The 27,989-nt window shown below is 45.2% G+C and overlaps 1 protein-coding gene across 7 annotated transcripts in view; it reads right to left on the bottom strand.

The window, feature by feature from the left end:
* The window catches only part of gramd1bb (GRAM domain containing 1Bb), a 92,894-nt gene that overhangs the window by 64,136 nt on the left and 769 nt on the right, over positions 1-27,989 (bottom strand). For 6 of the 7 annotated variants that reach the window (XM_086215459.1, XM_086215456.1, XM_086215457.1 and 3 more), the window contains exon 2: positions 3,207-4,323. In XM_086215459.1, coding sequence (XP_086071585.1) covers positions 3,207-3,619 — 413 coding nt within the window. In that variant the 5' untranslated portion in view covers positions 3,620-4,323. The remainder of the gene's footprint in view (positions 1-3,206; positions 4,324-27,989) is intronic. The other variant, XM_086215455.1, reaches the window with a different exon arrangement.

The following is a 27,989-nucleotide window of genomic DNA, read 5'->3' as shown; positions in this document are numbered from 1 at the left end:
CTTCAAACCAACCGCAGGGGAAGACAGTATCAACTTCCACCTCAGAAATCTGGCGTCCTTCTACCAATGAAAGCAGCCACCACCTGCTTTGGCGCTCAGAATCTTCATCCCAATAAAAATGTCCTCAAATACTTACAGTTCTTCCCTCTGCTTGTGGGAGTCCATGCTGTTCACGGCGCACCAGACACTCATCAGCACCAAGCCGAGTCTTTCATTAACTTGAGGTTCTCTTCCACGTGTGTATATTAACTGAGCACTTCCAGAAGCCAAAGTCTCTACCTGGGAGAATCCTGCACCAACTAAACACTGATTCCATGGCGCATTCCAGCGGTGTTGTGTTCACAGTCAGGGCAACGAATGACAACAAGTAATGAACGTGTCATAAAAATGTGACAAACTTCATTGGTAACAAACTTACACTGCCGACTTATTTTCTTCTTCTTCTTTCTTTTATTAGAAGGAGATACTGGATGTCACTCAAGCTGAACAACATCCGGTTTGCTCGTTTGAGTCGATGCAGCTGACAGTTAGCAACTTTGCTCCTGAAGGCACCAGTTAATTATGAGCTTTGCTGTGAAGAAGCAGTTGTTCTCTAGCTTCAGGTCCATCAGATTAAAATGGAATTAAGTCAGAACTCTGAACCCAAGTCACAGAATAACTTTTCTCAATAACAGGAATAAATGAGCTGAGAGCAGAGCAGCCTTAAGTGTCACTGTGGGTGAAAGTCCAGGAGCTAACAGGGCAGCCGCTAACAGCGTAGCAACACCACTGATCAAAGACACATCGCAGTGCAACCACAGGCTCAGTCACGTCGTCTGATTCTCTAACTGGAACTTTTGGTTGCCATCACACAGATCAGGCCTCACTTCCATCATTCAACAAGCATGAAGTTCAGTTTTTGTGTCATATTTTAAAATTCAGCAGCTCTCCCACAGGCAACCGAGCGAAGAGCTCATGTTACAAGTACAATTTTAGAAGTACTCTCTTTATTTGACGCTATTTTATTAGAAGGTTACAATAAACCCTTTCCACTGCATCCAGTTCCCTTTGTCTTGTCACTAAATCCACAAATGCTCACTATTTCTTTACAGAACCTGAGATACATTTATCTCCACAGGAGAGACCACGTCATCACCTTGTATAAAACAGACCTGCTTCCTTGGTTGACCCCGTGACCTTCCTTGTGTCCCCACCATCATGTACTGTATCTGTATCTAACGATCAGGCTCCCAAGAGGAAGGAGTACATTGATTTTGTAAACCACATGACCTTTCATCTACTACTGCTGTCAGGGAAATACTTTGCGGTACTTTATCTACGTAGAACTTCACATGTTGTTCTTTTCCTCCTGTTCATAGTTCGTCCAGCAAGTTCTTTCATAGCTGTTGTTACTAGCAACTTTACAGCCTGAGACTTTCAATTCAAATGTAAACTTGCTAACGTAGGAAAATGTGAACATCAAATGATCAGATTTCTTATCATAATCTCATAAAGAGACTCGTTACATGACATGCAAACAACCCCAGCTACCTCTGACACTCAGAGTCACATGGTATGTTCTGAGTGATGGTGGAGGGGAGGAGCTGCACTGCCCTCGCTGGGCTCCTACAACATCAGTTCATGTGTTCCTTGAGCCCTGCAGGCTAACAGCCTCCAATTATACCAGGTTGTCAAATACTCCAAGATAGACATTAAAATGTAAAAGCAAACCTGCCCATGAGGCAGCAACATCAGCAGTGCTGTGTCCCCGCAACATGACAAAACCTGGGTGTGCTGCTTCAGAGGCTGAACATTACAATCTGGGTTATTAATGTAACTCACACTCAGCTTAAAGGCTGTAGAACTGTTATCAATGCAACTGCAAACCAGGAGCAGACTGATGTGGAACCGTGCCATCGCTACACCACCGTAGGCTGAAAAACGCTTGTTAGAAGCAGAACATTACACCTCAAGGGTAGCGGGGCTCTACGCTCGGTACGCTGGCTGTAATGACAGCATGTCACACAGAGAGATGCTGTCAGGGTTATGTGATCGTGCCTCTGGAGAGACGGTGTCTTCAGCTCAGAGAAAGCGAACACACCGATGGTGTGAGTAATGAACCTGTTCCCGTTTCCATCTGGATAACTGGCCTCTGAGGATACAACAGAGACAGCTGACAAAACACGCTCAGCACTCACTGTCGGACCTGCAATTTTCCACTGCAAATAACTAAACTTGTCACAGACTGTCATTCCAAAATGAAACCGGAGTATTTGTAGCCTGAATATAAAGTTTGTTGGAACAGGAAATGTTGATCAGGTTTCTATGATAAACATATTTGATGAGGTTTATGAGGGAAAACTGGAAGATCTCTTTTTAAATTGTTCAAGAACAAACAGATTACTTGACCAACCTTTGCCACTCGAGCGCTGGTGTCATTACTTCCACTAAAGGATGCCAGTGTCCTTGACTGACCCTTTGACCTTCCCTGTGTTGCCATCACTGACTGTATCTCAGACTCAGGGGGAGATTGATTTTGCATCCTGGTAACCTTTCCTCCACCACTGCTGTCAGGGAAACCGTCCAAGTTTCAAACATCTTCTGTCTCCTGAGCTCTTTGTTTCACACCCACTCCCTCCAGGGAGCTGTGAAAGCTGGTGACCCCTGAGCTGCTCACGGAGGGCAGAGCATCCCAGGTGCATACACCTCAACACACCTCCAACCTGAGAGCAGCTGCACATTTACACTGCCTTCAATTCAAATATGAGCTAAAGCCAAAAAAACAAAAAACAAAACCAAAACACAGACTTGCCTTTAATGGAAAATGGATCATAATTCACTAACCCTAAATTCTGCTTTCTCAAAACTGCAGTTTTAAGACATCAGTCTGTATCTGGAAACAGTTTCCAATTAAGTCAATGTGGTGATACTCTCTGTCCAAACAACCTGAACTGTGCAGCAGTGCAGGCCAGTGCATGATCACGCTGCAGAGAACCGTCACAGGCAGCACAGCAGAGCTATCTGCTCTACTGGCTGCTGTAGCGCTTGCTGGTTACAACACCCAGTGTGCTGGCAGGAATCATCCTCTAAATATCCTCCAGCATCTGAACCTTCAATGCATTAGTGATACAACACATTAGTGCAATAGCAGGAGCTTTGAAGCAGCATGGAGTCAGGAGGATGGGGAGGGAGGGGGCGATAGGGAAGAAGGGAAGGCCCATACCAACCTGCTTTCACTGCCTTGGTCCTTCTTCTCTCTGACTTTCAGCCATTTCCTCAGCAGGAAGCGTTTGCGGCGTGGAGATGCACTGGGTGTTGAGCATCTAGACCAGGATGAGGGAGCGTCCTCATCGCTGGAAGGCGTGATCTCAATAGAAGGTAGCTGAAGGTACTCCTTGGAGCCGGAGCACAATCGGGCCGTAAGATGATGAGCGTCGGTTAGTCGGACTCTTTCCAGCTCCCTCTCACTGGGCACGTTCCTCATGCGGCGCATCTTGAAGCGCTTGCGGCGGAGTGTTGGGGTTGAGGAGCTGGATCTCACGGAACCATCTGACACAGTGTGGATTCCTCCGTCTGAATATACCGGAGCATCGCTTGGGATGCTGACCTGGAGTGAGGGGGGTCTTAGAGTGTCACCCATGGTCTTGTCTACTGAGCGCCCTCAAGTTAAGCCACTGCAGTTCTTCAGAATTGTTGCAGTTCAGCAGCACACAAAGAAGCTGAGCTTTAGTACTGAAGAAATGAGGCACCTCAACTCTATTTGATGGACCTCACAAAGCCCCCGCAGTCCCTCAGACTAATTTTAAAGCACTTCACCCACCAGACTACAGACCAGAAGAAAGACTGGCAGGTCCTGATAGCAGATATGGTGGGTCTGTCTGGTCCTTCTGCTGCTTCTCAGCTGCTGGTCGATGGGTAGCTGGCTGACAGACTGAAGAGCAGTCTTGCGGCTGTAAACTCTCCGGCTGGGGAGGAGAAGGCTGGATTAGATAACAAAGGGGGCTTCTGTTCAGAGGGCAGCAGATGAAACATGTATAAGGCCTGTCAGCGAGTGTAACACAACTCCTTTGCCAGTCCTCCTCCTGGACTCGCAGGCCAAGTTACACTGAGTCATTCATACAGCGCTACTGTCCAAGCTGCCACAGCTGTCACCTTAGCTGGTGATGCTATAGAGGAAGGCACCAACAGTCATTCTGAAAGGTCTTGGAGGTCGATCGTTGTAACTTCATGCTAGTTTTGATGATGAGGCAGCAACAGAAGACACCATGGGTGCTGGTTTGCCCAGACTGGAATGTGAGGTCCGTCGTGTGGCCCCGGGCGGCGGCGTCTCCCCACAGTTAATGCCTAGAGGTTAGAGGGAGGTGATAGGACTGCAGGTTCAGGCAAGGCTGAGGGTGACGATGACTGTGTTAAGCAGCCACACACAAACACACACACAGATAATCTCTACATGCACACACAGACATCATGACAGCCAGTCACAGGCAGCTCTCTTCACACAGGGTCACATTCTGATCAGTACGTAAGCTGACTGGATCCATCACCACACACCGGCTCAGATGTATCACCCCTTAGCACCTTTGTTCCCTAAAAAGGCAGTTCAATATATCACACTGACCTTTAACCTCTTTATCAGTAGATACAAAAACAAATCAGCGACAGACAACCTCGACCGATCATGAGCGTGAGTGGAGGGTTATGAGGGTGAACCCCAGCTTCCCCACAGTGAGGTCATCTACCTGGGAAAGGATGAACAGCGAATGTCTGACCTTGACTGAGGAGCCAGTGGCCAAACTCTCCACTTAATGATAAACGAGCACGAGCCATGAAGAGAAAAACTAAGGTTATGGTAGAAAACAGCATTGATGTAAAGATCCAAATCAATGCCCGCTGAGTCAACTGACGAGAAACGTCCTGATCTTAAAGATGATCCTTGTACTGTCAAGCCAAAACAACAATTACAGCAAAGTTCCTGCTGTTTTCTTTTTTTAAAAGCAGCAGTAAGTTATTAGAAAACTAATAACTTGACTTATGAAAATGCTTTCCAAATACATTTCTCCTGGGACATAATGAGACATCTGCTTGTCCGTGTCCAGCCGAGCCGCTCATTTATTTCACGTTATTTATTTTGTTTAACCTCCATCACGGAGGAGAACTGGTCCCGGCTAACAATAGAGAGCTGAACTACAGCGAGACTCCTGCTGGCTCTCTGGAGGTTATAGTGTTCAGTCCTGGAACCAAAGGAGGATGGAGGGAGAGAAACCGGCCAGGAATGCTTTGAGTATTGCTCTGCTTTTCTTAAGTCTTTTCTGTTTACTGTTTTAATCATTTCTAATGCTAATCTTTTTGCTAACATGATCCTTAATTTCCCTGCTGTGGGATAAATAAAGGACTACCTCAGCATTGTGGGGTTGTTTCGAGCCAGGCTAACATGATGAAGTTATCTTTCATTTCACGCCGATGTGTTTTCTCTCCCTACGCTATCTAGAACTGTTCCAACAGAAACACTTTGGAATGATTGAAAGCAAACATTTGTCACAGGAACTAACAGAATCCTCGTCCTGGTGTGATTGTGCTGTGTGTATTACATAGATAAATAAAAATCTCATTAAGGACATTAAGCAGTGCAGGTTAATTACAGGGGTTTTGACAGGAGCACGCTGGCTAAACTATCCAACTTTTCTGACACTGTTGCAACTAAATGCAGTTGGAGGACATTTTTGAGTGGAGGAAGTGGAGCAGCAAAGAACTTTCTCTTTGCCATGCAGCATCAAGAAGATCTGGAAATAAATCCAGACAGAAATGTTGCAGGTTCCCTTTGCCAGCATGGTTGGGATTCATTTGGTTTGAGGCAAATTTACTATTTAATTCACATTCTTGGCTAAATTATAGCCTTCCATGACAATATCAGTCAGACAAAAGCTAGACAGCACGATGTGGGCACACCGCAGCCTCCTTCCACACAGCTCAGTCTAAGAGCTCTGCTCAACTATCTGGGTATCCAAACTTAGTGTGTCACAGTTCATGTTGTCAAAATGAGTTTTTAGTCTGATAACCTACAAAACATAAAAGCCATGTGTATATGCATAAACGGTACCACAGTGTCTTATGAATTATTTATGTGTTTAATAAGCAGAATGACACAGTAAAAGAATGAAGCCAGTGTGAACACAGAATATGGAGAGGTAAATCATGAGCCTCGAAGCTGCCATCCAGCGCAAACGCACAAACACTCACAAACACAAAGCACACATTTGTGACCTGGAGGCTGGAGTGTGGAAGAGGGGAAATACCATGAATTAATGATAGCCAGACCATGTTTCTCACTACAGCCCCACACATTCAGGTGTCATCAGGTCAAGCTCTGCGTTTCTGCTCTCAGCCCAGGTGAGCAGACTTTTGAGTCCAGATATTTGGATTTTTGACTTTTGCAGAAAAAAATCAAAACACTTAAAGCACCAGCACCACCAGCGCAGCAGAAGTCCATGAATCTGGACTGCAACATGCGTCTCTCTCTCTGCTGCTGCTGCGCCTGATGAATCACTTGGCTGTTTTTGGAAGATACAGTAGACAATGATATAATTATTTACTTTTACACAGTAAATCATCAGTTTTAAAGTGGCTATGTAAGCAGCAGCTGGAACATCAGAGCTAGATTAACTAGTACAACAGGATGAGTCATTCATCAGTTTTCCCTCACGGCCGTCCCGGTGTCTGAAGCACCGACAATCAGATCCAGCCGCTAACAGGTACTGAAGCAAATGTGGACATCATCATGAAGCGCGACATCACAGCAGGAGGTCCACAGGACATTTGACAACAAGGTTAAATCAAAGCAGACAACATTAAAGACCACTGGTAGGCGAGCGAAGATAAGAAATGTTTAAAGCAAAGGTTAAAACACTGTCTCCTCAACGCCACACTTCCAACATGGTTACAACACGGCTGCTTCCATCAGAGCGTCCTGGCACGGACGCTTATTGTGCAAGATGGAACAAAAGCCACAACACATGGACCTAAAGGTCGATGTTCTAGAGCAAGAAACTATTTGTGTCAGGTCCAGTTTCTCCTCTAGAGAGGCAATTCATGTTTTTGCTGGCATTTAATGTCTGCCTTCCCTCCACATACACTACACACATAAAATGAGGCTTCAGTGATATAAATTTCACTCTGTTTTGGAAACCGTGACACAGACAGGATGGGATTCATGTCAACAGAACGGGGGTTCATGCATTTACTGCCAATTTAACCTATGATGCTGGTGTCTGGAGGACAGCAGCCTCCCTCACCCCCCCCTCACAGATACGTGCTCAGACACTCTCAGAATCCACTAATCACGTTTTATTTATGAAGACAGAAACCACAAATCAAAATTTGCATCCAGGGCTTTATAATCCGCAGGTGTGAGAGCCTCTGTCCTCCACCCTCCCTCCAGGAGAGGAAACGTTCCCAAAACACAGGGAAGAGTCACCTCTGGGAGGGAGATCCTGAGAGCAGATCAACACAACCGCAGAACCCACAACTCAAGCCAAAAACCATTCAACACAAGTCAGTTATGGATGTTGGCGAAGCAACAATGCAGATAAAAGGAATTGACAGGTGGCACCGAAGGCTGAAAACAAAGCAAAGCTAACCTTCCATGAAGCAGCCCCCCCCCCCCCCCCCGACTGGGTATGAGCCCACTGCTGTTGCTACAGCCCACCAGGACAGTGAGGGGCAGCTCCAGTATGTGCCCTCCCTCCCTGTTCTGACCAGCATCCGGACAAACACGTCCTCTCAGAGCTCACAGCTCCTTTATCTAATCTGAGCCCCCAGCTCACTGAACAGCTCCTTACAATCGCAGCTCTCTGGTTGGTTAGTCAACATTAATTCTTTATTTCATTATCAAGCCGACGCTTGACTTTAGGTTTTTGACTGATACTTGGTCAAACACCAGTGCAGCAGCCCGACCGAGACAGCTTCCGTTTCATCAGTGAGGGGAGTAGAAGGAGGAGGAGCCTACCGGAGCAAACAGTTGTCAGATGGCCTGTCTGGCTTCCTCTGAAATGTTGCGCTCCAGCCGAAATCCTCCTGTCGAGACAAGCTAGTAACCATATAAACACTGAAATACTGAATAAAAGCTAGCAGCACATGATTTTCATGTTTATTTGAGATGTTGTGGAGGCAGGAATGCCAGATGAAGTCTGGGATTATGGAGCTCATGTCGCAGCCCCGGAGCCCCCTCAGGTTTAGATGGAGTAGGAGGCAGTGCACCTGCATGATATAAGTACTCTCTGACAATATTAACAACAGAGTGCCCAGCAGGAGGAGGCCTAATGGTCTTGTGCACTTTGCCACGTTAGTGCAGTCAACAGATGGACCCACCACAGAGAAGCTTTGCTGTTACAGCTGAGACACAGATCGCAGTTTTCCATCACCGTAGTGGCGGCGCCGCACACAACAAGCATGTGATTGCTCGCCTTTCACGTGTCATTACTGACCATCAAAGTTCAGCTCCATTGTTAACGGCTTCTCTATTCTTAGCCGTGTGTCCCTGTCAACACAGTGTCAATACCCGCAGCAGATTACTGCGGTATGCTAATGCTGATTAGACTCATGAGAGCAGTTTTCCGGTCAGCAAAGGAAATCTTTGACAAGGTCAGCAAACACAACATGGAAATCTTTCTAAAGGTGGAAAAAAGTAGTAAAACAGCAGTGCTGCACTGGCGGAGAACAACAACTCCCAGAGTAAAGAGAAAGTGTGAGAAAACGTGACACTAAAAAGTGAATTATTGACTTGATGAGCTGGCAACAGACTTGAACTGGAGCTTTTTGACACAGTTGAGTGTGTTTTGGGCGTTTTGTGTCAATGAGTAAATCTTGGGGAGAAAGTGATGGGTGGATGTAGAGCAGTTATTAGATGACATCTGTCTCCATGGTGATGCTACTGGTGTGCAGAGTGTTCTATTCTAAGCAACCAGCTCCCCATATACATCATTCATGGAAGATTAGGTCCAATAGAAGTACATCATGCAGTAGTTGTTGGTGGGGTAATGGGTTAATACATTTAGCACACCGACGCTATGAGGCCCAGCCTCGGCAGCCTGCTAAGGTAACAGACCTCACCCCACATTAGCTGTTCCCTTTGCTACCACTCAGCAGAGTAAATCTCGCTGGCTCCAGGCAGCCTTGATCACTGTAGAAATGAATGAAGGGACACACTGTACTGCAACCGGCCGCAGGCAAAACAGCCTCCCCCGTTTTGCTGCTATGCAGTTCATGCAGAACAGAAGGGATTTCATATAAAATGTAAATTTACAGTAAATATGAAGCATAAGTACAGTTACAGTAAGTCACGAATCACCGTCTGTTTCCTCTATAAAAACACAAACTTCAAAAGCTACTAGGGAAGTTCAAAGTCGACTCCAAAGCTTTCTCACAAGAGTTGAGGCTTTTGCACGGTGATGAACCAAAGTGCATCCCTCCTAATCAGAGCTGATAGCACTGCTCTCCGTCTCCTTGGTCCATGTCTACAGAGATCTGCTGATCAACACCACAGCTTTCATTTCTTATTTAAAGCCCTACCTTCTAAAAATAGCCTTGTTACAGTATGGAAACGGGTGCAGTTCTTTGGCGAGGTATAAAAATGTGTGTAGTGTTATGTGATGCTGAGGTGAAGACAAAACTCAGATGGAAATGTTTCTTCGAGCTGAGAGGATCACAAGGGTGTAAAGACCACCAGCCCATTCCATTCCTGGTGTATTCTTTAGAAAGATGGAGTTGTCAATGGTGAATTTGTCCAGCTTTTGCAAAACAGAAAATGGCTGACAGCCATGAGGCCGAGCGGCTGAGGATCAGTCCAGTGCCTGGTGCCTGAAGCTACCAGGCACTGACAAGACGTGGATCTGTCACACTGCTTCTCCTATTGAGTATTAAAGCACGAGTAATGAGGACCTGTGGCTGAGGAGGCTGGCTGGACACTGCACTTCCTGTCTGACAGCTGCCGGAATCCTCAGTGTGTGAGGACGCGTGTGTGACAATCATTACATATATTTATTTATACAAAAACGAATCATTCATCGCATTTATTGACTTAATGACGGCCCCAGCCATGTCCATGCATGGCGACCTGTGTGCTCGCCGCTTTGCTCTCGCCTCGAGTGCTGAACTGTCAGCACTGACGAGGCGTCTGCATCCTCGACTGACTGTGGTTGTTCTGGCTCTGCTTCTCTTTAAGTGGCTGGTGAACTGTAATTAAATTGCCCTAAATAAAGTCGTTTGAACTGAATTGAACTGAGATTTTGCCAAAAATGAATTAATAGGCTGGTTCAGAAGATGCTGGCGATGAGGTCACTGATCCACTCCAGCTGCTGAGTCCATTGTTATCACATAAATGCAACTAAGTGGATTATGTCAGTCGGGGCGGCGTGGCTCAGAGGCAGAGCGGCCCTCTAGCAACAGAAGGGTCGCTGGTTCAATCCCCACTTCCCCCAGTGACCATGTCCAAGTGTCCTTGAGCAAGATACTGAACCCATAATGGCCCCTGATGGCCCCGTTATGGACTGGTGGGTGAACCCTGCTTCTCACCCAATGTCAGCTTGGATAGGCTTCACCCCCCCGCAGCCCTTACCAGATAAACAGTATCGGAAATGGATGGATGGATGGATATGCGATAAGAATTACAGTTAAATTCTGGGATTGAGAGCCTGGAACGCTCTTCATGAGAGGTGTTATCTGGATTACTAATCTTGGATGAATGCAGGAATGAATTCTGAAACAGGGGAATAAGTTTAGCATCGCTGAATGACCACAGGACACTTCTCTTTGTGTACCTGTGTCATGAAGTATCTCACACTCACGCTACACCAGAGGACATGAAACGTCACAGCAAAAACAGCAAAGCAACAACTATGAAGCTTACCTTTGCCCACCACCCAGCTAATTTTCTGCATTCATCTAAAATATGATGTAAAACTTTAATTGGCTTTTGATTGAGGGACCCTAAACTTCCAGGTTGGCCTCCAATAATACCTCATCCCTGCAGCACTCTATAATCTGCACAATCAACTAGCAATAAAAACAAACTAAACTTAACAAGAACAAAAACTAATTTTGCAGGAAAAGTTACAAGAACAATAATGCGATATCAACAGAATCTGTAAAATTACTCAAAAGCAACAGCAAGCAAGTCTGTTCACTAACTGTCATTTCCTGTGGGTTTAAGAGGAATTTTCCCAGGCCTGACAGTCACAACCAGCTGAGAGAAGAGAGACTGTCAGAAGCTGGGGGACGGGAGAGTGTGAGATGCATTCAAATGGGTTGTACTGAGAGAGAGAGAGAGAGAGAGAGAGAGAGAGAGAGAGAGAGAGAGAGAGAGAGAGAGAGAGAGAGAGAGAGAGAGAGAGAGAGAGAGAGAGAGAGAGAGAGAGAGAGAGAGAGAGAGAGAGAGAGAGAGAGAGAGAGAGAGAGAGAGAGAGAGAGAGAGAGAGGGGGGGGGGGAGATGCACCCTGAAAGAGACCCAAATATTCCCTGTAAAGAGTTGTAGCTGCTGGTGGATGTTGCACCTGAGCTACGGGTCTTTACACAGGAGGAGCAGTTTCTAGACCACCACCATGTACCTTGCTCACAGTGGAGTTGTGGAGAAGTGACTCGTCTGACGTGAGGACAGGATTTCAAAGCTGCTGCAGTCACTGTGGTAGTTACAACACCGTTCCAGCATCTGCAGCATCAATTATTGAAGAGGGTCTTCCCCTTTGATGAAGCAAGACTTTGGCTGGGGGCCACAGAGACAGCTGACCGCTAGTTAGCTTAGCTCAAAAAAGTACTGGGTGGGAGGCCAAATTCTTCACTTCAAACTTCTCCACCATCTTTTGTGCCTTCATGGATAAACAAGGACCGTGCATAACCTGCATTAGTAAATAACTACTTTCCTTAGTGGCACAGTAATTTGACGCAGCTCCACCAGACTTCAGCCAACAAAATGTTTGTTGACGAATAGAAGAGGGCTGCAGCTACTAATCATGGGCGACTGCTGGACTCGTCTGGCAATGAAGCCTTTTTTTCTAAATGATCCTGCCAGTGTCGACAGTTTCTCTGAGCTTCAGAGGTCACAACCTCTAAGGTATGAAGAGAAAATGTCAGAGACGAACTCATGTTAGCAGGCGTTGAGCAGTACATCACTCAGCACCTGCAAACACAGACACATGCAGGCTGAACAACTGACACAGGCGAATCCGCCGCTGGCCGATCCAGTCTGAGCCTCCCTGGAGAGGCTGTGTGTGTTGTTATGCACATGCTGTGTTGCATGTGCATAACAACACACACACGTCCTCCTCAACAGCCGTCATGTGATATATGTGGGTGTTAAAATCCCCACTGTACACACACTTCATGTCGTCAGCGGCCCCGGGCTCAACTACATGTGCTTCTCTACTGGACAGCGAGGTGAAAAATCAATCGGCATCAATAGGAATAGCACAGTAGAATAGTAACCTTCCACCACTGCAGAGCTATGGAGGCCTGGAGTGGCCACAGAGAGAAAATATATTTATTTTGAGGCCACAAGATGGAACTTGTTCCCTCCATTAAACTAATAAAAGGCCAGGAGACTGTTACCTCCTTTAGGTTATTATTAATAATATTTCTGAACAACTTGCATCTTCTGGCTGTGAATTACCTCCATGAGGGAACATGCTATACCTCCCAGCCTAAAATACACATTCTATCTAAGGCTGCTCAATTATTTACAGACACAGAAAGAAGACCAATACTTTGAGGCCACGACATAATTTGTCCCTTTAATTTGCTTCCATGATGTAATAATGATGGTCCCTCTGGCCACTCCAGTCCTCCATAGCCAGTTGGTCACGTTGGAGGTTCGGATGGATCCTTTGAGATCTGAGCCCAGTACCGGTGAGCTGGTGCTGCAGCAGCATTTCCAGCCTACCACCAACAAGTTCACCAACTTCTCACAACACCACCCGAACTAGACTCCGGCCGGCCGAACCACCAGCGCGCCCCTGAGCTGCTCTCCAGCTGAGCGTCGATTCGCCAGCGCAGATGCGACTCAGACGCGCCAGACTTTTACCTTCCAACTTCCTCAGTCAGTCCGTCTGCGAGGCTCACAGCGGCGGATGTGGAGACTAACTTCCCAGCCGGTGCTCGTCCATGCTGACAGGTGAATAAGCGCTTTGTCTGCCGGACAGAAGAAAGTCAAACCAGTGCAGGTTGGAGGCGGAGACCCGCCGCCGGTTGTCTCTTCACCGATGAAAGGCGCGGAGAGCAGACCACTGAGCGGTGACCTATCAGGGTCTGACCAGCGCCACCAATGACCTCCTCCTTTTAACCTCTTACTGGCCTGCTGCTTGTGACCGACCCAGTTTACACCTCCAGGATTTATGAGACGCAGTGTCCGTGGATTACTAGTGCAGTATTTGAGGAGACGATTGTCAGTCATTCAGCAGCGTATGAATAAAAGAAATACCAATGTGTCACCACCTGCATTCATGTAGGGGAGCTGCAAGACACGGCAGCCTGCACGCTGGAGTAGGAACGCCTGTATTTATAGAAATTATCTCGGGATTCCAGGGCTGACGTCACTGACAGCAAGTCTGATTTAAAGTTTACAGTTTATTTCAATGACATAAACGTGCGCCAAAGTATTCATGTTGAGGGTTTGTACAAATACGTCTTTAGAACCACAGCTGGTCTCATAATTCAACCAGCTACAGTAACTAATAGTGATCATACAGGATATGGCAGGTTTGCATCTTTCACCACTAAAAGGAACAGTTTTTCCTTCCAGAAATTAATTCTGATATCTGAACCTGCGTGTCGGCTGATCTCGAGCACTGATGCGACACTGAAAAGAATCTTTAGAATCATGAATATTATAATTTGACCTCGCTAGGGTCTGTAAAACATGAATGTTAAGAAGCTGCAGAACTTTGTTTCATCAGTCAAACTTCAATCTTGAGGGGCGCATGCACCTGGAGGGATATTCTGATGGGAAATATTGACACGTTGCTGCTATTGTTCCTCCACTGACTGTTTCCAATCATTCAACTCGTCTTCACTGCTCTAACAGAGTTTCCAGAGGAAGCAGGTGTCACCTTCCTGTGCAGGCTCCTGTTGGTGAGGAGGAATCAGGGCCTTTTCTACTCAGGGATACTGGGAGTGTTCAGGAGGATCAGAGTGGGAAGAACTCAGTTTAAATGTCTCTCTTTTCAGTGTTGGCCTCCTGAGTTTTTCCTGCATTTTCAAAACAAAGGTGATATTTTTCATAGCATGGTCTCAGATTGAGTCGTTTCTGATGTCACAAGCAGCAGCCTTCAAATGCAGGTGGGCATGGAGAGATAGTGATGTTCCTTCATTACCTGTACACACACACACACACGCGCACACAACATGCATCAGAAGCAATTTTTAAAATATGGCATCAACAGAAGAAGAGGACTTGTGCTTTGATGTGTTATGTCACAGTTCATCAAGCCTGACCTTTTCTGCCTCTTTGGGAACAAAAGGTTGAAGGTTACAGACAAACGATGTGGGCAGCCTGTCTGTCCGTGCGTGTTTAAACTGTGTGTATTGTGCATCTGTGTGTTTTTATGCAGCCTTGTGCACAGAGCATGAAGCACGCGGCTGTCTGGCAGCAGCGACTTCTTCTTGGACTCTGTGGAAAGCTCAAACAATGTCTCTATTGATGGGGAAGTGACAGAGAGAAAGAGCGAGACTGTCCAGCAAGGACAGACAGAGACGGAGCTACAGTTCAGATTACAATCAACTTCATTCACTGATAGAAAAGACTTCTTACTGGCAAGGTTAAGTTCCTGGGGAGGCTGCAGATCTCTCAAATACCGCCGATGTTTTGAAGATTTGAATCTCACTGGTGGATTTGTTGAACAGACTTCAGCCTCCAAGTCTCCAAACCTGAGACTAAGAGGATGAATCTCCCCTGATTGCCATTAGACTGCTATGTCACAAAACTCCGATTCATCTATGGTGTTGTGCAATTTGTTCATTTTTTTTGGCACTGCTCCCAGAGCTCATCAACAACTCCTGAGGCGAAGGTGGCGTTACGAGCGCTCTTCGATTCCTCTGTCACGTTAAGGATTGTCCATGTAGAGAGGAAAGCGTCTCCTCAGGGAAACAAACATTCCCATACCTGACATTTGCTGCTGCATAGAAATACAACACTCACTTTAATGAATGTTGATGGCTTTCTACAACTTTATGGAGCTTCGTACTTGCATGTGGTGCCTGTAATGACATTAAGGTATTTGACTTCTGATGAAAAAATACTAAACATTCAAATTTAAATGAGTAATTTGGAAGCACCTGAGCGCCGGGCCATCTCCTCCTCTGATACGATGGGATTTACTGCTCCCTCTTGATTTGGTGTGTGTGAAGAGAGTATTTTGCTTTTCAAGTACTCACAAATGTCACCTGAAGACATTTTCCCCTCCTGCATTACTTCTTTGTGACTGAATACAGAGACATCCAGCCATGTATATTTAGCTTGATTCTAATTGAGACTGAAGGAACCGAGTCTCCGGGAAGTATTTCAGGAGAGGAAACATCGCAGTTCGCTCAAGACACATACTACTGAGTACTTGAAAAGTACCTATAAATAGAATCTGTATAAGATGGTGTGGCAGTTGCAGAGAGAATAAACTCTGACACCATCAACACCGACAGTCCAGCGCTGAGTTTCAAGCAGACTTGTTCAGTGGATGTGCGACGTTCCAGCGTTCGTCCTCAGCCGCCTATCAGGCAGCTCCAGGTGATTGACGGGAGAATATTCTACACTTGTTTTCTACTCTTTCCCAAACTGATTCATAAAAAAGGACTTTCACATTGGCTCCTCTTTGTGTACAAGATTTGAATAAAAATCGACATAGTATATTCAAAGTACCGAGTCAGAGACACGTTGGTCCATTTCTGCAGCAACAACAAGTTGAAGACTGGTTTGCTGCTAGATTGAATGCTTTTCACGTCACTTTGTTAATGTTTCCTCTTAAACTTTGCGTAGTTACTTGTCTTGTTGCCAGGATTCAGGATTGAAATCCAAATGCTGCCAAAGACTCTTTTGGGGGTTTATTTTCAGCACCATTGTTGTTGGATCATCTTAGATGCGCCTCAGATGAACACTGCGATGACGTCGCGCTCATAATAATACGGTTTACTTCTTGCCCCCCCCCCACACACACACACTCAGGCTATTAACGTGTCATCTATCATGCAAGACCAGACAACATTCTGAGCTTCAGTCGCAGCAACGATCCAAGCCTCCATCTGAGAGCGGTTCCTTCTCCGTGTTTGAGACACGTGTGACGCTAATGCTGACATGTGGGGACCAGCTGGAGATGCTGAGGCGGCGTTGGAGACCGAACAGCTGCACAGTTTGTGCCCACCTGTCCAGTGACTGGAGAGTAGCTAAATCTGGTGCAGAGCATCCCTCACACCCCCGCAAATAAAAGCTGTCATACACCAGCTCCCAGGCTTTTAGTTCATTGAGATATGTTTCAATTTACAAATTATATTATGAGAAGAAATCAAATTTATTAACAGTGTAAGAGACACAACTTGCTAAATTGTTTTTCTCTGCCAAAAGGCCATTTTACTCCTGGTGGAGGAAATGAGAAACAATGGAATCTATTTGTCCCTTCCACTGAAATTATTTCTTGGGATAAATTAGAACAGTGAGTCATAACAATTAAGTGTCAAATTGTACATGTGTACTGACATGCTTCATGAATCAATAGATCTGCTTCCAGTGTGTACGGATTATTGTTGAAAAGCCAGTACTTGTTACCATGCCATTTCAGGTTGCCATGGTAACAGACCACGTGACCGGTTTTGTTGAAAGACGCTTCAGTTCTTTAGAGAACCATAAATGTTAATGTACTGTAATTGGAGTGTCAGGTGATGACTGAGCAAACATTCGCAGCCTTTATTCCCGTGTTGTTGCTGGAATCATTCAGTTTAATTATGATTATTAGGATTTTTTTTTCACCGCTCAGAACAGCGCACTTGGAGGCACTGAGCGTCTTGAATGGAGCGGTAATGAATTACTGGTACAAGTCAATGCAAACAGACACTTCAGCCAGAGGACTGACTTCATTTGAAGTGATCATATTTTTTCTAAAGGATGAATTTGACGAGTGGTGAAGGAACTGAAGGATTCGTTTCCAGATGTGTTTGAACAGAAAATGGAGGCAGAAAAAGAACCGAGTCTTCTCTCCTTTTCACAGTGAGGAGAAACCATCAGGAACCGACGTAAATATGATGCCAAACGTGACATACTGATAAAACAGGTGCTAACGTACACTTGGACTCCAGCAAATATGTTCTTGTTAATCACAGTAACTGAACAAATATCGCACCTGAAGAAACCACATATTTCCTCTATTCATCAAACTCACATCCGACCCCTTTTTCTTCATCATCTTTAAAGCAACATGCTACATTCCATCAGACATTCATCAACTGACTTTGTCTCTCTCATGAGGCTCCAAGACAAAGTCAGTTGAGCATCTAAATAAAGCAGGACCCATCCGTCCTGGTCCGGTGCAGCTTCGCGTCCCTGCTCTCTCATTCTAGTCAACAATGCGATGCAGATCATAAATTCAGTTGATTATGGCAAAATGGCGTGGGTGTTTATAGCCTGCCAGTGTTATAGATGACCCAGCAGGGACTCACAGATGAAACTTGGCCTCTCCCAGCTCAGCAACAGTGGCTGCTCTGTTCGTGTTGGCTATAAAAGGAGAGGAGAGCCTATAGGCTCCACAGACATGCAGGAATCTGCTTGTGTTGGGTCATGGAAGTAAGATGGAGCATCATGGGGAGCAGGGCTGCTAAGTGAAGTGAATATCAGCTCTTCAGTCTCCAAGAAGCAACAAGCCTCCAGGCTTTTTAAGTAGCACATACATTTGATGTTTCTTGTTCATGCTCTGTCTCCGTCACAGTGCACCGCTGAGTCTGCAGACAGGGACAATCTGTTGTCTCCTCTGGAAATGACAAACTGAAAAATCACACTTTCAGGGATGCAAAACCTCTCAATATGCGTGATTGTTTTTTTGCTTTTTCCCACCTTATTATTATTCATACACTGAAAAAAAATCCAAGCATGGAATGACCATGACTCAGCCATCGAAACCATGATCAGCAGCTTCTGAATTTCAACTAAAGCCAAAGGAAAGCGATAACTTACACCTTCTATAGCACATCTATTTATACACGACGGCCGCACATTTAGAATTCAGTCCAACATCAACTTCAGCTATCAAACGGGAGGATGGAGCTGGTATTCATGATGTTGGGCTATAAGGAGATGCTGATTAATTAATGTTGAAAGACAGAAGCCAGCGATATCTCAGTTTTAGGGGAGAGATGTTTCACTGAGGCTGAGACAGTGTCTGTGCAGTATGATAATGAGCCTGGAGTTTTCAATCATCTCCCTCTGAGCTGCCTTTCTTAAAATGACAAAGAAAGGCATAAAGTGAAAAAACCCCAAAACAAAACAGAGTGGATTTATTGATGGATGCACACCCCCCTCCTGAACGATGGGGCGGGGGTAGTCCCCCTCACTCTTGTATGTGCTGGACTGTCTATGTATGTTGGTCCAACTTGGACAAGTATGACTTCAGTCAGATTAACATGTCGAAGCCCAACTCAGCCCAAGAACTCTGCTTCCTCCAACATTGTGTGGATGTTCTGAGAAGCGTCTTTGCATGACTGGGATGTTTGCTGATTGCACCAATGGTCGCATTTTTGATCACAGCCTATTGTTAGTGCAATAATCTTTTCATCAAAAATATTATTATAAGACTTTACAGCAAGCACTGTGGAATAAAATGTGAAATTGAATAAGGGATACATGCTGGTAAGGTCATTCAAAGACATTAATACAATCAGACTGAATGTGACTGAAGAGACGGACATGAAGCAGGACGATTCAGGAGCTCTGACTCTGAATTCAAAAAAGCCAAAATTAGTTTTCAAACTATGAAATGATAGGAAGCTATAAACTTGTCTGTAACTGCTGATTTGAACGACTCGTTGTGTTTTAAAAACGATGACTCATTAACTTCATATTCACGTTGGTAGATTAGAAGAGCGATTGGATCAAATATGAAACACATAACCTGTAACCATGTCTGAACACTGATGAAATTACACGTCACATAATTGGATTTTGTCTGAGGCCGCGTGTTTAAAAGGAGGTTACACGAGGATACGGATCATCGCATGTCTCCACCTTAGAGGGGAAGCAAGAGAAAAACACCACTCAGCAGCAATTTTCACACTTTCTGTCACGACCACCTTCTTCATTTATCTGCTGTTTCCTTTCACTCTCGTACTCCGTCAGACCACCAGTTCCCCCGACTCCCCAGCTGGTCCCCTGAGTTCTTCCCCAGCCCTGCTCACCTGCCTCCAACTCTGGCTTATATAAATCATGTAGATCAGACCTTCCTTTGTCTGATTCATTGAGCCCCGGTCCTCTACTTTTAGATTCTCTCCTTCTGAAGTGTTACCAAGCATCCTCTAGCAGGGGAGAGTTCCTAAGCAGAAGGGTCGGCAGTTTATTCGCCAATCTGTCACCCGACCTGGTTTCACTAAGGTGGATTGATGGCTCTGTACCCCTGTGCCTGGTACTGGGAAAGCCTGGTGCTGTCCTTGGTGCTGAAGAGATGGAACTGCACTGTTGTCTGTCTGTCAGTCCCCCTTCAGTCAGTTGGGTCTGGACCGCATCTTCTGTATATACAGTAAATACAACAAACCTATACAGTAGATTGTTATCAAAGTGACTTTTTTCATATGTGAATCACACTGCTGCTTGTAGTTTTCCTACTATATATTACTAATAGTCATTAATATCTATAAATGAAATGATACCTGAAAAATACATTTAACCTAATTTCTCTTCAATCAAAATGAAATTATAGCAGCAATTAGAACATTCAGAATTCAGGATGTCGGCCGATGCGATGTGGGAGCAGCCGATGCTCCCACCGGGCCAAAATAAAGCACCGACTACAAATAGCAACAACTAGTTAATTATTGTTGAGGAACGGCCACCTTTGCAGCTGCAGCTGAAGAATGTGTCTGCGATACCAGCGGCTCTGGGAGGGGCGCGGCATTTCTGCTCATTAGCCGTTGGAGGAGGGTTTGACTTTTGGAAAGTAATAGATATCTTCAACGCTTCTACGTCGCCCTAGAATCGATAGGCCGTTCCATCACTGAACACCATTTGTTAAAATTAAACGACCTCACGTATGCTGCAGTGAGATATTGATGTATGAGACAAAAACCCACAGCGAGTCAGTACATAGCAGACGATCCTCTCCACCGGAGGACCTCTGAAAAATAATGGAAGGAGCCAACAAGTGTCAGACTCAAGCTACAGCAAATGCAGGATTTTTTCTCTTGAAAGAATCCTAAGTAGCTCTCTCTTCATATCTTATTCAAAAACCATTTAATGTACATTCTACAAGCCATTCATAGCACATCCTTTATGTCTTTGTTCTTGGAACAATATTTGAGTTAATGGCAGGAATGTAGGAAATGAGTCCTGCATGTCTGACTGCTGCCTCAATGAGCAAGAACGGCGGAAGCAGAAACAAAAGGAAAAGAGTGGTCTTCTTGTGAGGTGAGGAGGGTAAATGAGGTGGCAGAAACACAGGACAGAGAACTCACGTTGATGCGCTGTGTTTGCTCCCGTTCGCTCTGAAGCAAACACAAAACCTCCCGGCCTGATGGATGAAGGCTGATCTCTGAGTGACCTCAATAGATTTGAGCATGAACTGCTAGTTGATGCTCATCTGTGCATTAACTCGCTAGCTGTCGTGCTGCTCCCAGTTCTAATGACAGCTGCATGGATTTCAGTGAGCAACAGTTAACTAAGCTTTCAGAAGTGAAGTGACACGCTGTAAATAGTGAGAAACCTCAGATTGGGTGAATCCCTCTGATGTGTTGAAGGAGGAAGCGCCAGAACGTGGATCTGAACCCATGGCTGAGAGTTTTTTTGTCCGACTGACATGATGATCCGTTCTCAGCCCTGAAGAACAAAGGATTTCTCTGAATTTGAAGAGAGAATCAATTTCCGTCCGTCTCAGTGAGAATGACAAAAGAAATCCCTTCGCTTAATTTATCTGGCAGTTTGTACATTCAAGGCTTTTCTAACTCTGGAACTTACAGGAGGAGAATAACCTGCCTCATCAAATTAATGAGTCCATACAAATCAGTCAGAACAGGGAGGAAACCTGGGGATCCGGCCCTCGCCAGGATGAAACAAATGCTGCTGCTCACTCAATTAAACTTTCATTCATTTTTAAGCTACAAACCAGATAATCAAGCAGACAGAACTCACAGAGCAAACGCCTCCTTCAAGGTGGATGCGATCGTATTTGAGATAATGTGCGAGCTGCATGATGCTGTGGCCCATGGTACAGCCGCAGCGCCTCGCTCAGTGACAACCAGCCTCACAGTTCACGCTGTTGGCAACCAAACTGACAGGTTGCAGTCATCACTGGCCTCTAAACAGAATAGACATCAAGGACTTTTCTTGGATCTCTAAACATAACAGTTTCTGATCCAAACTGAAAACCTGTTCAAAACGCAGGTGAAACCACTGACAACCATAACAGGCCGACGACCAGCGGACCCTTACTGTACTGTATACTGCATGATGGAGTCGCTGGAGCTCGGCTGATTCAAGATGCAGCAACAACTGCACTCAATCAAAACTAAAAGGCAGTGGAGAGGACTTTTGTTTTCGCATCTCTGATCTTTATTTTCCCCTTTGATCTCACCAGTCTTTGATGTCACTTGTAGTTTGCAATTTGGAGACGTTGCTGCAAGTTTTATTCCCGCCTGCATCAAACACGAAAGCCTCAACACTTCCTTCTCTTCACCACTAACCTGGTTTTTGCAATGAACGCCAGTGGCCCGCAGCACGCTCAGTGGTGTGAGGGGCACAGCAGTTGTATGACTTGAAGAAGGTCCGGCGGCGTGTTCATGCAATTGCAAATGAAGCTGTAGTCACAGTGAATAAAACACACTTTCACAGTTGTGTAATTGGTTGTCTCGTAAAAGCTGCTGCCTGCAGACAAACTCCTCGCTCCGCTTCTGCCGGAGATGAACTACGAGGTGTTTGAGGTTTGTTGGGAGCTGATGACGCCGGACATCCCCCCGCACACGTAATCTCTCCTTCCCTGACTCCTGACTCTACATCTCATTTGTTGTCATGCTGGGAAATACTTGGAGCTGCAGATGTTGCCCCACAACAGGCCACCCGTCCCTCCGCAATCACACTCTCTCCCTTTAATTCGGCTATTATTTATTTACTTTTCAAAATAAATGAGTCCCAATGCGTAAATAGTATCACTTTTTTTCTTGGAGACATTAAAAATGATTTGATTAAAATCCCGATGCAGTAAAAATTGACAGTAACAATAAACACATTTATTGCAATGGGTTAACAAATTTAAAGATGTGATGCTGTGGGATGATGATGATGATGATGATGATGCTGGCGGACAGAGACAAATGGGTTAAATCCAACCTTCAAAATAAGAGCCCATAGAATTATTCATGAGGTGAGGCAAGGTAAAATCTTATTTTGATTGAAGAGAGTTGAAGCAGCAAAACTGAACTGTACACAAGAAAATTAGCAGGAGCTAAAGCAGCCTGAGAGTCCTTAAAGACCACGACAGAACGGGATCGCCTCAACACAGCAGACAGTCTTGAAAAAGACCAGCTGGACTGAATGAGTTGTGGCGGCCACTAGGAAGGTTGCTGTAATCCTGAGATGAGTTGATATCAGAGCTGAAGAGCTGAGGGCCAGAACTCGAGCATCTTTGCCTCTGATGCTGAAAGCAAAGACGTTATCCAGCAGCAGCATCACAGTCATTCAACATGGCTCTGCTTGTTGTGAAAATTTGTCGTACACTGGTGCAATGAGACTTGAGGGATTTTAAATGTTATTTGGCGATGCTCCATGACTGCTTGCTGTCTTTAGGACACCTTTCATCACTTCTGTCACATTTACCTTCAAACTAAATCCCCTCATTAGGATTTGTGAACTTTTTTAAAGTAAAAGGGAAATTCCAATGAGACACTCAATTCATATTCAAATTTCCAAACAGCTGCCAGACTGGCTGTGTTGCTGCCTCTCATTTTGTCCGTTCTCATTATTAGATTCTCTCCTCCACCTCCGCTTTTGCATCGTCAAGCAGTGAGTTCTGGCACCTCTACGGCGGCTGCGTTCCACCAAGCCTGCCAGTGAGTGAGCTGATTCTGGTGGCTGTACAGGATAAACCCTCCACGTCAGATTCCTGCTCCGACGTGAAGCCACGTTAATGAGCTCAACTGCACTCTTCCTCACCTCAGTGTGTTGCTTAACCACTAACAAGACAAGTTCTCTGACGCTGCCATCAAAAGTCTGGAGGAGGATTTAATTTTCTACTCAAAGACGGGGGGGCGTCAGTTGTATAATGTGTCTATCACGATTTAAAATCCACATCTACACAATACATACTAATAAGTGGGCTGCCGGACAGCTCTCGGAGACATCCATTGTCTGCAGTGAGCAATAAATGACTTCTCCACAGGCGCCATGATGGCAGCTGCAAATTATAGCATGCACCCCACGCTCCCCCCAGGTTACTGCTGTTGTCTCAGCGCTTCTCCTGAGAGACATAAATGCAGTTGGTTTGGTTTGCTTATTAATTTCCCAGAGGTAAAGTAAATGGTTTCCTCACATTAGCAAAGCGATCACAAGATATGATCATTTCTGTTCCACTCGACGAAGAACAGCTAAACGTCTCAGGACAACAGGAGCGCTGCAAACCCAACGCATCTACCAATGTAATGGCGGCGGATGTGAGCGCTGCTCTGACTGATGAGCTGCTCTGCGGACGAAGGCTTAAACCTACAGGAGGAACACCGACGTTTCCCCGAGGTTGCTTTCAACATTACGATGACATTTTCTGTTTGCCAGCTCTCAACACGTTGTCTCACGCTATAAATACCAAAAGGTATTCAGGTTCACACACACATCTGAAAATTCAGCTCTTATGAATATTCATAGGATATCTTTGAAAAGTTATTAACAAGTACTTGTGCATTATCCGACATACCTGCACAAACAGGAGTGACCAGTGCAGCAATAGCCAGCGGCCTACTAGGAGACGCGCTGCACACAAGTGCTCAGGAGTTTGACCTTCTCGCTAGCGCATCCGTGTCCATGTCCTGACTGCGTCCAGTAGGCGATGGTGCTGTCCTGCACCTGCATGGACCTCAAGCTAAACCCCACATATTTCATTTCCATCTCTGTGGAAAACACAATATCTGAGGACAGCTATGACACCGGGTTTGGTTCTGGTTAGGTTTAGTTCAGGCACAAATCTGCAGCTACAAATATTAAATGCTTCTCAACACAAAATAAAGAAAACTGCCAGCATTGAATTCCAGCTTTATTTATAACTTTCTCACTGTTACACATGTAACAGCAGCAGGTTTCATCTGTTAGTCCAAACATAAAAATCATCAACATGATCATGAACACCTGTGATGTAACAGACAGTAAATTTAGCCTTCAGGCTATGATTCATGACTTGCTGTGCTCAGAAACCAATTAAATATGAAACTAAATAAAAACTCAGCACAAAAACTAGAGTCAGTCTGGCTTATGGTAACACCTGTTAATACTGGTGAAGCATGCCAACTATGCTAACCCTTCTAGCATTTGATTTTTATGGGGGGGGGGGGGCAGGTGATTAGCCATGGAATGCTAATAAAAAGGGTTTACACTGGGATTACAAAGGGACACGGGGACACAGTTTCAACACTTGAGTGCTGGATGTTATTGAATTTATGCTGTGGCACTTGATGTGAAGGAAAAGGCTCTCGACCTTAAGCACCTGCAGCATGAGCTCACAGAGTCTGAGCCCATGTAAATAATAGGAACAAAAGGAGGAGCTCTCCAGAGGGCGGCTGTGTCAAGATAAGATAATGTGGCTCCTCACTGCGAGGTGAAGACGAGGGAAGGTCAAAGGAGAGCCCAGTAATTGAGGAGCAAGGATAACAACTATGATTGTCACAGCTGAACAGTAAATAACCTCCATGTCATGAAATTCTGTCCAAGTGGGCCTGGCAGGTAAAACTGATAATCACAGAAAACAACGTTAGCAGACAGAGTTCTCCTCCTCAGTGAGGAAAAGGAACCATGTGGAAGATGTTGATGCTTTACAAAGGCAGGGCACAGTCCTATTTAGAGGACATCTGAAATGGAAATATGTTAAAGACAATACAAAAAGATATGGTTGCAAGTTTATTATTTCAAGGAACTCAGTAATAGAAGTAGAGGACCATTGGATAGCGGGTACCTCCACCAAGGGGACGCGGCGTGATCAGATACGGGTCTGGCATTGCTTCAATTCCAAAATCTAATCAAGTTCATCGAACTTCATTGAAATCCATCTATGGAATTTGTAGTTATCCTGCTCATAGGCAAACGTGTTGAATGTGACGCTGTGAAACTGGAAAACATGCCTGTGCCCTCTGACCACTAAAACCCAGTTGAGTCCCAGAGGACAGTTGCTCCAAAGCTGAAGAGACTCCTTGCAGGTAACGGGGCGTGTGTACTTATGTACCAACGCATCAACAGGCTGTGAACACAACACCTCCAGTCCACAGCAGTCGTCGTGTCAGAGATAAAACACAATCATTCAGTCCATCACCGTGAACAGGACGCCAATTTGTGCGACAAATAACGCTCAAGGTTAGACTATCATTGTTGAATACGACAGACGGCTGGCTTTCCCTCCAAACCTTGTACAGTACATGAAGCTCATGGCCAGTCTGGTGGACCCTGCAGAGAGACATCACACGCTGCGTCTCTTTGTCTGGAAGAGAGTGAACCTCAGCATCTTTAATCTATAGCCAATGATGCGAGATGTGAGCGGGGCCACGAGAGAGTGGGTGAGAGGGGATGCAGTAGGAAGCCGTCCAACATCAATCTTCATTCTGAGCAGGGTCAGTTAACGCTAAAAATAAACACATTACACTGACGAAATACCACAGTTTGAACCTTGCAGCTGCAGTCACCTCACAGATGGATGGATAGAGGAAACACCGTGAGATACGCAGGGGAAGGTGATGAGGATGACAAACGCCGTGCAGTCAGGAAATGTAAACGTTAAGAACACAAGCACAAAAATAAAGTACTGAAATGCCATTTTGTCTAAAAAGGCTTTCCACATTCAGCTGATCTTATAGAGAGAAACATGAAGCTACTGTATATCCAAGGTGACTGAATGAGGACCAACGTTCAGTTTGACATGCCTGCTAAAAATTTAATTGGAGTAAAGTACAGTATTTCTGGGACACGTGTACATCTGCTCAGACAGATCTATTCTCTCCTGGTGCATCAGTCAGTGGGTTCACATGCATCGCTGCAGCAGAGCCACGCGATGAGGTCACGACTGCTGCTGGAATAACCAAGCAGGGTAGAACAGATTTCGTCGCTGCAGTATGTTCACCTCCAGACCAGTAGGTGGCGTTATGCTCCCTTACAGCTGGGGGCAATCACATTGTCCTGTGGTTTAACTTTCTGTAACCATAACAAGTAAGCCAGTGGTGTCCTTGTGGTCTTCAGCTCTTTCAGAAAACCTGACAATGCCACACTGAAACAGCATGACCCCCCCCCCCCCCCACCACCCCCCCACGCTGAGACAGCATGAAATATAACCTCCCTGAATACGAGTTGCTCACCTATGGCGCAGGTGTGAATCTGACTTTGATTACCGTCATGTACACAAGTTGTGGTTTTTGGTCTTTTGGCTGCTTTTTGAAGCATTTTTTTGTTAGAATCTTTTGGAGTATAGCTACTGCACGTACTCCCAGAGAACTGCATTAAAAAGAGAAAATGACCTTTCATATAAAGACTAATTACAGTGCTGGGGGACCAACGTTGGAGTAAATCTCTAATTACTACTGTTACTGCTTTATGCTCCTTAGTCACGTTAAACTCCTCCGTCCCTCAAGTCGGGCTCATTTGCATTTACAGATCCTATTTGAAGCTGCATTTCCACTTTATGCATTTTAGTTGGCACTCATAATAAAAGTTACTGGGACAGAACACAACTGGACACCCAGAACTATGACGGAGACTGACCCTGTGGACCTCACTGCACCTAGCTGGTTAGTTTACTGTCAAATTTTACTTAGTGAGCATTTTTCTGAACATAATGAGAGTTATAGGAGAGGCGGATGAGAGAGAGCGAGAGCGAGAGCGAGACAGAGACACACACACACACAGAGCAAGAGAGAGACAGAGACAGAGAGAGAGCGAGAGAGAGACAAAGGGCAAGCAAGAGGGACGGGGAATCAGACCACACTCAGTCACACTATTGTCTTGAATGCAAACTTCCCCAGATTTGAATAATTTGCTGATTTTCTCCAGATATTACAGAGTCTGTCCTCTGTTTGTTGAGGGAAATTCAACAATGCATCTCCAACAGTGTCGGCTGCTCGGGAGAAGCAGCGGACACATTGTGTTGAGAGCAAAAGAAAGGCTGGCACAAGTCCAGGTCAGCTGATGTTAGTCCTGAGTTACAAACGGTACAAAACGGAGAACAAAATCAAAATGACCTTTTACTTCATGGGTAGTGCTCGCTGGTTCATTTTCTATTCTTGAAGTGGACCAAATCAACAATTTACGAGACTATTTAAATATGTAGATGTGTGTATGGACTTATCACTACAGATGTTTAACTGTATGTTTTCTCAGGTATTCAACAGGGAAAGAGTTCATGTAACAGCCTTTGGATTTTAGCTTTAAAAACGGGCTTTTCAGGAAAATCAGGTCTGCTTTCATATCTCCAGCATGAAAGGAGACTAAATTGTATTAATCTCTTCTACAATGAACACAAAGATGCCAATCTCTCCAAATCAGAACACTACCAAAGCTAAACCTGCGCATCAGACATAACCCCCCCAGGGGCAGTGCTCATTATTCTCAGCCTTA

This window comes from Aulostomus chinensis, chromosome 10 (assembly GCF_037954235.1).
Source record: "Aulostomus chinensis isolate RoL2024-O1b breed Wild chromosome 10, RoL_Achi_v1.0, whole genome shotgun sequence".
In the NCBI taxonomy this organism is placed as follows: Eukaryota; Metazoa; Chordata; class Actinopteri; order Syngnathiformes; family Aulostomidae; genus Aulostomus; species Aulostomus chinensis.
This window is presented reverse-complemented; position numbering and strand designations above follow the sequence as displayed.